Source organism: Bombina bombina, chromosome 3, assembly GCF_027579735.1.
Source record: "Bombina bombina isolate aBomBom1 chromosome 3, aBomBom1.pri, whole genome shotgun sequence".
NCBI classification, from domain to species: domain Eukaryota; kingdom Metazoa; phylum Chordata; class Amphibia; order Anura; family Bombinatoridae; genus Bombina; species Bombina bombina.
In genome coordinates, this window is record NC_069501.1 from 709,231,927 (window position 1) to 709,246,294 (window position 14,368).

General features: G+C 40.1%; 1 protein-coding gene across 1 annotated transcript in view; it reads right to left on the reverse strand.

Moving 5' to 3' along the window:
• KSR1 (kinase suppressor of ras 1) overlaps nucleotides 1-14,368 on the reverse strand; it is a 574,092-nt gene that overhangs the window by 190,309 nt on the left and 369,415 nt on the right. Inside the window, exons 3-4 of the mRNA XM_053707516.1 lie at nucleotides 8,239-8,386; nucleotides 1,697-2,165 (exon numbers count right to left, since the gene is read on the reverse strand). Coding sequence (XP_053563491.1) covers nucleotides 1,697-2,165; nucleotides 8,239-8,386 — 617 coding nt within the window. The remainder of the gene's footprint in view (nucleotides 1-1,696; nucleotides 2,166-8,238; nucleotides 8,387-14,368) is intronic.

The following is a 14,368-nucleotide window of genomic DNA, read 5'->3' on the forward strand; positions in this document are numbered from 1 at the left end:
TTCCTCCGCAGGAGGAGGCTTAGACGCTAAGGACTCCGATTCAGAAAGTTTACCCTCTGAAGCTACAGAGGTTAACTCATCATCGGATAACTGGGACAGAACAGCTAAATCCGATAAATTTTTAGATGACTCGGGGTCAGGAGAGCTATGTTTAACCTTTCTCTTACGTTTGTTAGATTGAGGTAATGCACTAAGGGCCGCAGACACTGTAACTGCACGGCAAAGTCTGCAGGAAGAATGCCCTCTCCGGATGGAGGATTAGATGTGCTACGGGGAACTGCATGTGGAGTGGATAATGTAGCAAGGGTAGTAATCTCATGGGACAAGTCCTGAGAGGTAGATGGCTCAGAGGGACTAAGAGACTTAGCAGGCTTGTCTCCCTTCTTAGACTTTATAATGGTGTTAAGGCATGTGGAACATAATTGAGTGGGAGGGAAAACCATGGCATCCTCACAATATAAACAGGTATGATTTAGTACAGAAGGAGTACCTTCTAACATGTCAGAGTCCTCCATAGTTAAGGTTATTCCCACAGAAGGACACAAATAAAAACGTTTTTATTATAGAAAACTGCACCTTTATACTCCCAATGGCTGGGGCACTTACCACCTCCTAGACTCAGACAGTTAACAGAGGAAATGCTCTCCTCAGGTTCAAGTCTCAGCTGGAATGGAGGAAATGAACATAGACCACACCCAGTGACATGGAGTGCAAGACAGTACTTTCCCTGTTATTACAAGTACAGCAAGTAATAGGAGCTGTGCAACACTTTCAAAAAACGAAAGTGAAACTTAAAAGTGAAACCCATTTGTTCCAGCCAAACACACACAGTCTATCAGCCCAGGAAAAAAAATCACACAAAGCAGCTTGTAAATAATACACTGATTAATTAACCCCAACTGTTCAATAAACCCCCTTCAGAGGATATTAACCCTGGATCCTATCAAGGTATAAAGGAGCCACACTGTGACCCTGTTGTAGAGTTTTATGTGTAAAAATTTAAACGATCTTACCTCCAGGATCCATGCTGTGGAACAGAACACAGCCTCTCAAGTGTAACAGTCTTATAGCAGTGCTCCTGACATGGACTTGAGTGAGAGAAAGCAGGCAGTGAAACTCGTCAACACTGATTGCTTAGGAGCTAATAGCAGTAGTATTGACGGTTTCGCAGAAAAACTTTCCCTGCATCTCCAGACTCTAACTTTCATCAATACTCTCACTGAGAGGTTAACATGACTACTTAAAACGCCAGTCCTATCTCGAAGGGCAGATACCCTTTTTCAGGACTCTCCGAATCTTCTGACACTTCTCTGCCACCTCCTAACGTGACAAAAGTCAAAGAATGACTGGGGTGATGAGGAAGTAGGAGGAATATTTAAGCCTTACTTGCTCACTGCAATTTCATACTAACCTTGGACTGGGGACTAGTGAATATTTTCGGGCCTTATAATAAAATCACATATTGATACTAAACAAGAGCACTTTCTTTGGTCTTATTTCAAGTTAAATAAATGACGTCATTCATCTTAATGATTTTAAAAAGACATTACAAATCAACTAGCACAACACAAACTCTTTCATTAATATCCTTTATCTAAAGGGCCCCTTCACGCACTACTTGCAAAGAGAGATGTAAAACCTTTCAAAATGTTTGTTAAGTTGATTTGTTAGTTGTTCCATCAAAACCTCCACTTACTTAAGAGAAGGTACTTCATCTATTCTGTTACCGAGTTGAGACTCATGAGATTTGCTTCTTTTAAGCGTTGAGAAGTTGGGTAGCAGCTGCTGAAAGACCTTGCGGCTGGGTGGAGGTGGTGTCCGTGGAGGTTTCAGCTTCATATGCCTTTTTAACTGTGGGGTAGTTGGTGGGGTAATTGTAATCCCATGAGGAGTCCTCAGAGTTAACCTATTGCTAGGTGTGGAGTTGGAGAAAGGGTCCTGTAAGCTGTCTAAATAACTGTAAGATCCTTGGCTGGCAACAGGGCATTCAGAGTAAGGGATGGCAGACACTGATATGGAGCGTGGTTGGTGGCTGTTAGCCTTTGGAAGCGAAGTGTTCAGGGTCCATACTGCCCCCACTGGGGAGGAAAGGTCAGTGTGAAACTGGGAAGAACTTTCTTTGCGTGTATCATGAGGATTCCACAATGTATCCTTCAAGTCCCCACCTGTAAAAAAAGAAAACCAGTAAGTAATTATAAAGTACACAGCCATTAGCACATGATTATAAGATGAAGTTCTCATGTTCCCCTAACAGAACAGATTTCAAGGATACCCCTGTCTAGGCTAATCGCTGACTTAGGGATAATAAACTAATTCTGCTGTAATAAAAAAATAAGTAACCATAATAACTTTCACACAAAATCCAAATCCATAACACACACACACACACACACACACACCGGTTATACTGATAATGCCCCTGTTTAAATCCTTCAAAAAGGGAAAGGATGTGTGATGGCACTACTTTGGATATTGAGGGATTGGCTGGTAGTAGTCAAAGGAATGGCCTTCGAAAAAGCCGGTTCAGCCGGCGAAACATGTCAGGAGAAGGGGGAATTGGGTCCCCTCTATTTTAAAGTCTAGTAGAACTTTTAGTAATCGTAAATATTGATATCTGAGTTGACGATTTAACGTATACTCAGATTAGTCAGGTAGACTACTTAACTCAGGAGCATGACTCCAACATTCTGAGAACTGTTGTCTCACTGAACGGTTATCATTATTACCGCTGCTCTCCCCGGTTTGAATACAGAACTGTGATACACAGCAGCACAGTAAAACTATCAATTAGCAACTATGTTATGACATTGGATGGTAACAATTTACACAGCTTCACATTAGCATTGATATTTGTATAATAGAAATATAAATCTGTGGAGTTTGAGCAAACTTACTAGCTACTACATACGCAGGCCAAAAGTAACGGCTCATATCGAGTAAATCACTCAATAATCAATATATTTACGATCACAAATAATAGCATTTCTCATTAGTTAAGTGTACAGCACTTTCCTGAGTAGCTAATGAATATAAGATCACTGTTGCAGTATATCATCACTTGATAGGTAAAACCACATATTATTATAACACTATATTGCGAATAAGATACAGTGTAAAAGCGATATTATATATCTACAATCTGCATATCTATACAGGATACCATCCAGTTAGACTATATTCTAAAAGCCTCAGCATATGCTTATAAACCATATTTTTAGGGTATTATAAGGACTAATTACATGAGTAAAGTTATAGCAGAACTTAGTTATGAACTCAAAATTCTGCAACGATATTGTCTCATAATCACCGGCACACAGCTTTCCTTATAACCCATTGTTAATATATTGTGTGAGTGTGTACAGTTTAATATTTACTCTGTTACTTCAACTAGCGACAGCACATATGGAGTTATATGTAGTCTTAGAGTTACCCTTAATGCAATAAGATTTTAACTACATGGCTGTAAGTAAGCCAAGTTCAATATTACTAGCACTAACTCTTGCAAGATCTCTGGTAACCTTAAAATTATTCAACTGAATGGTGAACAACTTTACAGTACTGCAAGTGATTTTTTAACATTGTTATACAATAATGTAATTACATCACTATATAGCCTCTATATTTGGCTACTTCAGTGATTCACCTTTCAATAAAATATCTAGTCTAAACTGTATAACTCTCACATACAGCTTTCACAGGAAGGCATTTCAATACTCTCTACATTGATAACCTGAGTTCTCAGGCTATTCTAATTAATCTCGCTACTATTGTAGTTGATGCAATCATTACTGTTGCTCCATATACCACTCAGCTCGGCTATAGACTAGCATCCCCTATCTTAACAATACATAATTTTTCACAGGACGTTTCACATAGATATTTTCAGAATTTCTGACAGTACACTATACTATTATGTGAACAGCGTTATTATGTGAATAGCACTAGCACAGGAGCTAATGTCCTAGCATTTTTTATACATAGAGAAAAATACCAAATATAGAAAAATGGTAATAGCGTGCGCCTAAGGCATGTAACAAAAAACAAAACACCAAAAAATGGCGAGAAGACAATAGACAAACTCAAATTAATTAGTCTTCAAATAGTGTAGTGCAGTGCTGTTTCTAAAATAGTTAAACAGTGTCACTTAGTGAAATAACTAAAGTGGAACAGTGTGGATTGTTTGTATATAAAACAACCCTATTCTATAAGAATGTATATATGTGTATATACCTTTGTGCAAAGTGACCAAAAAAACACAATTAAAAAACGACGATGGTGAATAAACAACTGTGGATAAAACAAATTTAGCATATATAATCTCTATAATATAAACTCTAAAACATGTAAAAAAGAGAGAGGCTTATCGTGAATAAGTCCCAGAAGTGGTGATAAAAGTTGGACACTGGAGACTGGAAACGGAGGTGTTTCAAAAGTCAAATACTGAAGGTCTTTATCATCTCAGTAGAAGTATTCAGAGGAAAGGAATATTTGAAGAGCAAACGGCAGCTGGTCTTGGCGGTGTCTGATCAGGACCCAAAATCTAGAAGTAGTAAGAAAGAAGACAGCGCCTCATTGTGCAAGTAGGTCTTGAATGTAAAATTCACAGTGAAAGTGGAGACAAAAGGAAATATACTCACAAGAGTATTGGCACCCTTGTTGAAAGTGGTGCGAATAGGCGGGCTGACGTTTTTACAGCAGTCAGTACGCTGTGCCGGATGGCATCCGAGGTCTTAAGTGGACGGCTGTGGGCTCTCCTCAATAATTCGAATCCAAATCCTGTGTAGCTGTGCTGCCAGAAGAGTCAGCGTGCAGCCGCTCCCTGCATGCAATCAATGCTGCAAACTGGAAATGAGCAAATGATCCTATGCAGAGCTGATTTCGATAAAAAACTCTGCTAGTAGTAGAATTGGCTTGGCAGGCAACAATAAAAAAGCCACAGAATACAAGGCTTCATATAAAAGAATAAAAAACACTTTATTGTGATGAGCTTTAACGCGTTTCTCGGCCACAAGCTCCTGGCCGTTTCATCAGAAAAGGTGATACCTTTTCTGATGAAACGGCCAGGAGCTTGTGGCCGAGAAACGCGTTAAAGCTCATCACAATAAAGTGTTTTTTATTCTTTTATATGAAGCCTTGTATTCTGTGGCTTTTTTATTGTTGCCTGCCAAGCCAATTCTACTACTAGCAGAGTTTTTTATCGAAATCAGCTCTGCATAGGATCATTTGCTCATTTCCAGTTTGCAGCATTGATTGCATGCAGGGAGCGGCTGCACGCTGACTCTTCTGGCAGCACAGCTACACAGGATTTGGATTCGAATTATTGAGGAGAGCCCACAGCCGTCCACTTAAGACCTCGGATGCCATCCGGCACAGCGTACTGACTGCTGTAAAAACGTCAGCCCGCCTATTCGCACCACTTTCAACAAGGGTGCCAATACTCTTGTGAGTATATTTCCTTTTGTCTCCACTTTCACTGTGAATTTTACATTCAAGACCTACTTGCACAATGAGGCGCTGTCTTCTTTCTTACTACTTTTTTATACATAATACGATAGGACTTGATTCCATTCATTAGTCTCGCATGTGTTGACCAGTGTCTGCATTAATACCAATATATTTATTTCACACCTGGGCTATCTATCTATAATATAATTGAGACCTCAGTTTTGCTCTCAGAATACCTGACCAATCTCCACTATTATCACATGTGGACAGATACTATCTCAGATCTATTATCCAGTATTCTCTAATAGTTCTCTAGTGTTTTTAAGTGTGCCCAATTTTTTAATTAATTCTATTAAAGTGTTATGTTTTTAATGTGTCCTTATTTTTCACGCACACCACGCCACACCTTTACACACCAATGAGGGAGTAAGTGCTTTTATGTGTACTCTTTTTGTGTAACCGCCTGGTTACTTATACTTCACTGTAAATCCTTCAAAAAGACATAAAACAGGTCAGTGGCACATGTCACCTATAAGCAGCTCTACACACTAATAAAAGGGATGAAATAACATACAGGCCATTCAGCCTGTGATTTGTAAACCCACCAAAACAAAAATGTGTCATTAATTGCACAAACAATGTGAATAATATGATTGTGTTGTTATCAGAAAGGTAACAATCCTGAGCTTCAGGGGTATTAATAGCAAAAGCATTTCTGGACTGTGATTGTGGGGGGCATAATTCAGTCACTGTGCAGCTTTTAAATTAAAGCAATATTGTGTTTATAACACCTAGTGCAATCTGATTAGCATGGATTCAGCATTGGGTTTAATTCCATAGTGCATTTAAGCTTTTGTAGGGTTATAGTGGTTTGTAAATGACAATTAGGCCATAATTTATGAATCCTTCAATATGGTGAATTGCCATCATCCTGCCCCTCACTTCTCATGAGTAGTGTTATCTAGCTTAAATCTGGAGTACTTTTACATCAATACTTGAACGGTAACACTGAAGGCACTACTGACATCATGTATATTAACATTTAGCATGTCTTCAGCAACTAGAATCTTAATAGATTCCCCATACAGCTGCATCTACTCTATACCATTGTTTCTCAACCACGGTCCTCAAGTAGCCCCAACAGGCCAGGTTTTCATTATAGCTGAACCAGTGCATAGGTGAAATAATAATCGTATGGGTGAGAGCAGGTTAGTAACCATGAGTTACTGCTCAGCTGATTACTTGCCTGTTTCCAGCTCTCTTGCTAATGCCTTTTCCAGCATTTCAGAACAGTATTAGAAGCAATCTGCACCAACACTTTCAGGATTCTAACTGCTCCGCAGAATCAGCAAATTAAGTGGGTACACTGGTCTTGGTTGCTTATATTCTGTCTATTGTTTGCCCTGTCAGATTCTATCTTTTTTATGGTGTTGTGAATTTAAAGGTGCAAATATAAAAAGCTATTGGTGAAGGGGTTCGTCAAACAAACTTACTCATTGAACAAATGAAACAACTTTAAACATAGTTGTCCCCTACACCATACATGCATGAACGCAGCATCGATCACACCTGAATGACACTCACACTTCTGTATTTGATATGAGAATAAAAAGTTGCTAACTTTGAATTGTGTGCGAACTTGATGTGGGCTCATACCCGAGCATACAGTTGATAGTCTCATGAATGTGGCCAAACAGTAAAAAAGGAAGTATTACTGAAATAAACGCTGAAAGCACACTTATAAATATATATTTAAGGTCTGTTTCTAAAAAAAAAAAAAAAGTGACAATACATTTTATCTGAAAGCAGAAATAGCTCACATTCCTACATTTCCGCCAGTCAGTTTTCAGACAATGGTGGCGATTAAACTAAAACACATAAAAACCAATTGCACGAATGTCCAAATAAAAAGAGATATCTGCCTGATGTGACAAATACCTAAGCTTTCACACTGCTGTATTTTCCTGTAAAAGCATAAGGAGTTATAAAATGTAAGTTGTAGTATATACGCTACAAAGATGAAATATTTGTACTTTTATTATGCTGATGTGAATAATTTGACCTCCAATTTAAAATGCAATATTAGATATTGTCTATATCTAGCTAAAGAAATAGATCTTATAAGTATGACAATTGAGTTATTTTTAACAGATGAATTAAAACAGATTGACTTATGATAATTATCTGCAAGAGAGACTGTGCCAAATTATATATATTTTTTTGGTAACGATAAGTCATTTGGCCTTGATCTTACTTCATTAACAATGTGTTGCTAATGGAAACTAAAAAGAAAACGATGTTTTTTTATTGAGAGAAGCATATTGCTGCCTCAGAACATTATAACTTAAAAGGGACATGAAACCCCAGATTTTTTTTTATATTAAGATGGCGCATCAAATTAAAAAACAAAACAAAAAAAAACAAAAAAACACAACAATCAATTTAATTTAATTGTAAGAGTTAAATTATTATTTTGACATTCTTTGTTAAAAAACAAAACAAAAAAGCAGGTAGGACGGCTCAGGGGCATGCACATGTACAGAGCACTAAGAAGCTTTAGAAGTGTTAAACATTTGTAAAACCACTAGATGGCAGCAGTGTTTACTGTCATGTAGCACTTCAGACACGAACAACATACATACTACCAAGATTATTCCCTCAACAAAGAATACCACAAGCAAAATAACAGAAGAAAACAGGATTAAAAAAAAAAAAAAAAAAAGCATTGAATGCTATATCTGAATCACAAAAGAAAATCTTTGGGTTTCATGTCTCACACATAGAGCCCTGTACCTGATCGAGCTATTTTCTTTAAGCAAGTGAGCGCTGTGTTGAGTCGAGAGCATTCTTCAGTGCTTGCCCCACATCTCTTCATGGTTTCTTTCACCTTTAACTCATTCATATCCAGTAAGGCATCTAGTGTTAAATCTTCAGGGATTTTCTGTAAAATGAACAGTGTTAAAATACGTTAAATATTCAATGCTGAAAGTATAAAACCACCTAAGAATTATAAATTAGAGGTTATCTACTCTATACAAGTAACCTAGAAACACTCAGAATATATATGTTTATTAAAAGGACAGTGTACTGTAAAAAAATGTTTTACTTTAAAGGGATAGGAAACCGAAGCCCCAAAATTTTCTTTCATGATTTGGATAGAATATACAATTTTAAACAACTTTCTAATTTACTTCTATTATAGAAGTGAATTTAAAAGTGTCTTAAAATGACATTCTCTATCTGAATCATCCCAGTTGTCCATTTTACCTGCTGGAGTGTATTAAATTGTTTTGAAATCACTCCTTTGCCTTTATTTTCTCATTTGAAAAAGCTGTCTTCGTCTGATATCTGCTCTCTCTGCAGCTTAGCCCATTTGATTTGATTTTGTTACATTGGGCAAAAACAGATCTTTTATATACCAAAATAAAGCTAAATGAGTATGTTTCCTTATTTTGTATACTCTGCCGTTGGGTAAACAGATTTTACAATACTTAAGTAACAGATAAAATGATTTAGCAAATTGTGCATCACTTTCCAAGACACCATGGAGAATGTAACTAGTGGTATACATGGACTTCTGATCTGGGCTGCTAGTAAAAAAATAATAATACAGAGAAAGAAAGAAAAAATAAGTAACTTAAGGGGACAAAACATTTTCTATCATGTATATGAAAAATAAGCATAATATTATAATATATATATATATATATATATATATATACACACACACACAAACACTAATTATAAATAAATAAAAGAGCACTACAATACATTTTGTAACATTCAATGGTACAAACAGCATATTTGAATATCACGTACCTTTACTAAAACATGACAGTGAAATGAACAGAATCAGCTGAATTCTCACAACAGCATAGTGTGTGGCTAATGAGTTCTGGAGTGAAGAATAGCTTGCACCAGAGCTGTACACATGCAGACAGGCCTGTGTGAGCTGTGGGTGGGAAGCTGAACACTCCTGCCGTCACGCTTGTTTACACTGCTTGTGCCTAGCTATTTTTGCAAAGCGAGATTACTAGACAGCAGCTGTGCAGCTCCACCCTTTCTCAGTGTGCTGCAGCGCTTCTGCATTAGGCCCCTAAACTCTCGCACTTCTAGACGGTACACACACATCTACAGCCATTTGTGCCATGCCTTAAAATACACTGACATCTTATAGCCATGTCCATGAAGGGTCAGTCATTCAGCACTTGTACAGCTTCACATGGGATGATAAAATCTTATTATAAAACGTTTAGCACTACTATAGCATAACACACAAACATATTTATATTAATATTCTTTATGTAAAGACCTTCCACCTATTCTACAGGTTATATAGGGGAACCTTCACAACATTTTTTGCCCGACTAGCTCCTAAACTTAAAGGGACAGACTACACTAAATTTGTTATTGTTTAAAAAGATAGATAATACCTTTACTACCCATTCCCCAGCTTTGCACAACCAAAAACAGAATTTATGTTTACCTGATAAATTACTTTCTCCAACGGTGTGTCCGGTCCACGGCGTCATCCTTACTTGTGGGATATTCTCTTCCCCAACAGGAAATGGCAAAGAGCCCAGCAAAGCTGGTCACATGATCCCTCCTAGGCTCCGCCTACCCCAGTCATTCGACCGACGTTAAGGAGGAATATTTGCATAGGAGAAACCATATGTTACCGTGGTGACTGTAGTTAAAGAAAATAAATTATCAGACCTGATTAAAAAAACCAGGGCGGGCCGTGGACCGGACACACCGTTGGAGAAAGTAATTTATCAGGTAAACATAAATTCTGTTTTCTCCAACATAGGTGTGTCCGGTCCACGGCGTCATCCTTACTTGTGGGAACCAATACCAAAGCTTTAGGACACGGATGAAGGGAGGGAGCAAATCAGGTCACCTAAATGGAAGGCACCACGGCTTGCAAAACCTTTCTCCCAAAAATAGCCTCAGAAGAAGCAAAAGTATCAAATTTGTAAAATTTAGAAAAAGTGTGCAGTGAAGACCAAGTCGCTGCCTTACATATCTGATCAACAGAAGCCTCGTTCTTGAAGGCCCATGTGGAAGCCACAGCCCTAGTGGAGTGAGCTGTGATTCTTTCAGGAGGCTGCCGTCCGGCAGTCTCATAAGCCAATCGGATAATGCTTTTAATCCAGAAGGAGAGAGAGGTAGAAGTTGCTTTTTGACCTCTCCGTTTACCAGAATAAACAACAAACAAAGACAAAGTTTGTCTGAAATCCTTAGTAGCTGCTAAGTAAAATTTGAGAGCACGAACTACATCCAAGTTGTGCAACAAACGTTCCTTCTTTGAAACTGGATTAGGACACAAAGAAGGCACAACTATCTCCTGGTTAATGTTTTTGTTAGAAACAACTTTTGGAAGAAAACCAGGTTTAGTACGCAAAACCACCTTATCTGCATGGAACACCAGATAAGGAGAAGAACACTGCAGAGCAGATAATTCTGAAACTCTTCTAGCAGAAGAAATTGCAACCAAAAACAAAACTTTCCAAGATAATAACTTAATATCAACGGAATGTAAGGGTTCAAACGGAACCCCCTGAAGAACTGAAAGAACTAGGTTAAGACTCCAAGGAGGAGTCAAAATTTTGTAAACAGGCTTGATTCTAACCAGAGCCTGAACAAAGGCTAGAACATCTGGCACAGCTGCCAGCTTTTTGTAAAGTAACACAGACAAGGCAGAAATCTGTCCCATCAAGGAACTTGCAGATAATCCTTTTTCCAATCCTTCTCGAAGGAAGGATAGACTCTTAGGAATCTTAACCTTGTCCCAAGGGAATCCTGCAGATTCACACCAACAGATATACCAAATTATGTGGTAATTTTTCTGGTTACAGGCTTTCAGGCCTGAACAAGAGTATTAATAACAGAATCTGAGAACCCTCGCTTTGATAAGATCAAGCGTTCAATCTCCAAGCAGTCAGCTGGAGTGGGTCGAACGGACCTAGAACAAGAAGGTCACTCAAAGGTAGCTTCCATGGTGGAGCCGATGACATATTCACCAGATCTGCATACCAAGTCCTGCGTGGCCACGCAGGAGCTATCAAAATCACCGACGCCCTCTCCTGATTGATCCTGGCTACCAGCCTGGGGATGAGAGGAAACGGCGGGAACACATAAGCTAGTTTGAAGGTCCAAGGTGCTACTAGTGCATCCACTAGAGCCGCCTTGGGATCCCTGGATCTGTACCCGTAGTAAGGAACTCTGAAGTTCTGACGAGAGGCCATCAGATCCATGTCTGGAATGCCCCACGGTTGAGTGACTTGGGCAAAGATTTCCGGATGGAGTTCCCACTCCCCCGGATGCAATGTCTGACGACTCAGAAAATCCGCTTCCCAATTTTCCACTCCTGGGATGTGGATAGCAGACAGGTGGCAGGAGTGAGACTCCGCCCATAGAATGATTTTGGTCACTTCTTCCATCGCTAGGGAACTCCTTGTTCCCCCCTGATGGTTGATGTATGAACTTGGCCCTCGCTAGCTGAGGCCAAGCTTTGAGAGCATTGAATATCGCTCTCAGTTCCAGAATATTTATCGGTAGAAGAGATTCTACCCGAGACCAAAGACCCTGAGCTTTCAGGGATCCCCAGACCGCGCCCCAGCCCATCAGACTGGCGTCGGTCGTGACAATGACCCACTCTGGTCTGCGGAAGGTCATCCCTTGTGACAGGTTGTCCAGGGACAGCCACCAACGGAATGAGTCTCTGGTTCTCTGATTTGCTTGTATCTTCGGAGACAAGTCTGAATAGTCCCCATTCCACTGACTGAGCATGAACAGTTGTAATGGTCTTAGATGAATGCGCACAAAAGGAACTATGTCCATTGCCGCTACCATCAAACCTATCACTTCCATGCACTGCGCTATGGAAGGAAGAGGAACGGAATGAAGTATCCGACAAGAGTCTAGAAGTTTTGTTTTTCTGGCTTCTGTCAGAAAAATCCTCATTTCTAAGGAGTCTATTATAGTTCCCAAGAAGGGAACCCTCGTTGACGGAGATAGAGAACTCTTTTCCACGTTCACGTTCCATCCGTGAGATCTGAGAAAGGCCAGGACAATGTCCGTGTGAGCCTTTACTTGAGGAAGGGACGACGCTCGAATCAGAATGTCGTCCAAGTAAGGTACTACAGCAATGCCCCTTGGTCTTAGCACCGCCAGAAGGGACCCTAGTACCTATGAGAAAATCCTAGGAGCAGTGGCTAATCCGAAAGAAAATGCCACGAACTGGAAATGCTTGTCCAGGAATGCAAACCTTAGGAACCGATGATGTTCCTTGTGGATAGGAATATGTAGATACGCATCCTTGAAATCCACCTTGGTCATGAATTGACCTTCCTGGATGGAAGGAAGAAGTGTTCGAATGGTTTCCATCTTGAACGATGGAACCTTGAGAAACTTGTTCAAGATCTTGAGATCTAAGATTGGTCTGAACGTTCCCTCTTTTTTGGGAACTATGAACAGATTGGAGTAGAACCCCATCCCTTGTTCTCCTAATGGAACAGGATGAATCACTCCCATTTTTAGCAGGTCTTCTACCCAATGTAAGAATGCCTGTCTTCTTATGTGGTCTGAAGACAACTGAGACCTGTGGAACCTCCCCCTTGGAGGAAGCCCCTTGAACTCCAGAGAATAACCTTGGGAGACTATTTCTAGCGCCCAAGGATCCAGAACATCTCTTTCCCAAGCCTGAGCGAAGAGAGAGAGTCTGCCCCCCACCAGATCCGGTCCCGGATCGGGGGCCCGCATTTCATGCTGTCTTGGTAGCAGTGGCAGGTTTCCTGGCCTGCTTTCCTTTGCTCCAGCCTTGCATAGGTCTCCAGGCTGGATTGGCTTGAGAAGTATTACCTTCCTGCTTAGAGGACGTAGCCCTTGGGGCTGATCCGTTTCTGCGAAAGGGACGAAACTTAGGTTTATTTTTGGTCTTGAAAAGACCTATCCTGAGGAAGGGCGTGGCCCTTGCCCCCAGTGATATCAGAGATAATCTCTTTCAAGTCAGGGCCAAAGAGTGTTTTCCCCTTGAAAGGAATGTCAAGCAATTTGTTCTTGGAAGACGCATCCGCTGCCCAAGATTTTAACCAAAGCGCTCTGCGCCACAATAGCAAACCCAGAATTTTTTCGCCGCTAACCTAGCCAATTGCAAGGTGGCGTCTAGGGTGAAAGAATTAGCCAATTTAAGAGCACGAATTCTGTCCATAATCTCCTCATAAGAAGAAGAATTACTAATAATCGCCTTTCCTAGCTCATCAAACTAGAAACACGCGGCTGCAGTGACAGGGACAATGCATGCAATTGGTTGTAGAAGGGAACCTTGCTGAACAAACATCTTTAGCAGACCTTCTAATTTTTTATCCATAGGATCTTGGAAAGCACAACTATCTTCTATGGGTATAGTGGCGCGCTTGTGTAGAGTAGAAACCGCCCCCCTCGACCTTGGGGACTGTCTGCCATCAGTCCTTTCTGGGGTCGACTATAGGAAAACAATTTTATAAATATGGGGGGAGGTACTAAAGGTATACCGGGCCTGTCCCATTCTTTACTAACAATGTACGCCACCCGCTTGGATATAGGAAAAGCTTCGGGGGGCCCCGGGGCCTCTAAGAACTTTTCCATTTTACATAGTGGTTCTGGAATGACCAGATAATCACAATCATCCAAATTGGATAACACCTCCTTAAGCAGAGCGCGGAGATGTTCCAACTTAAATTTAAAAGTAATCACATCAGGTTCAGCTTGTTGAGAAATGTTTCCTGAATCTGAAATTTCTCCCTCAGACAAAACCTCCCTGGCCCCCTCAGACTGGTGTAGGGGCCCTTCAGAAACCATATCATCAGCGTTCTCATGCTCTACAGAATTTTCTAAAACAGAGCAGTCGCGCTTTCGCTGATAAGTGGGCATATTGGCTAAA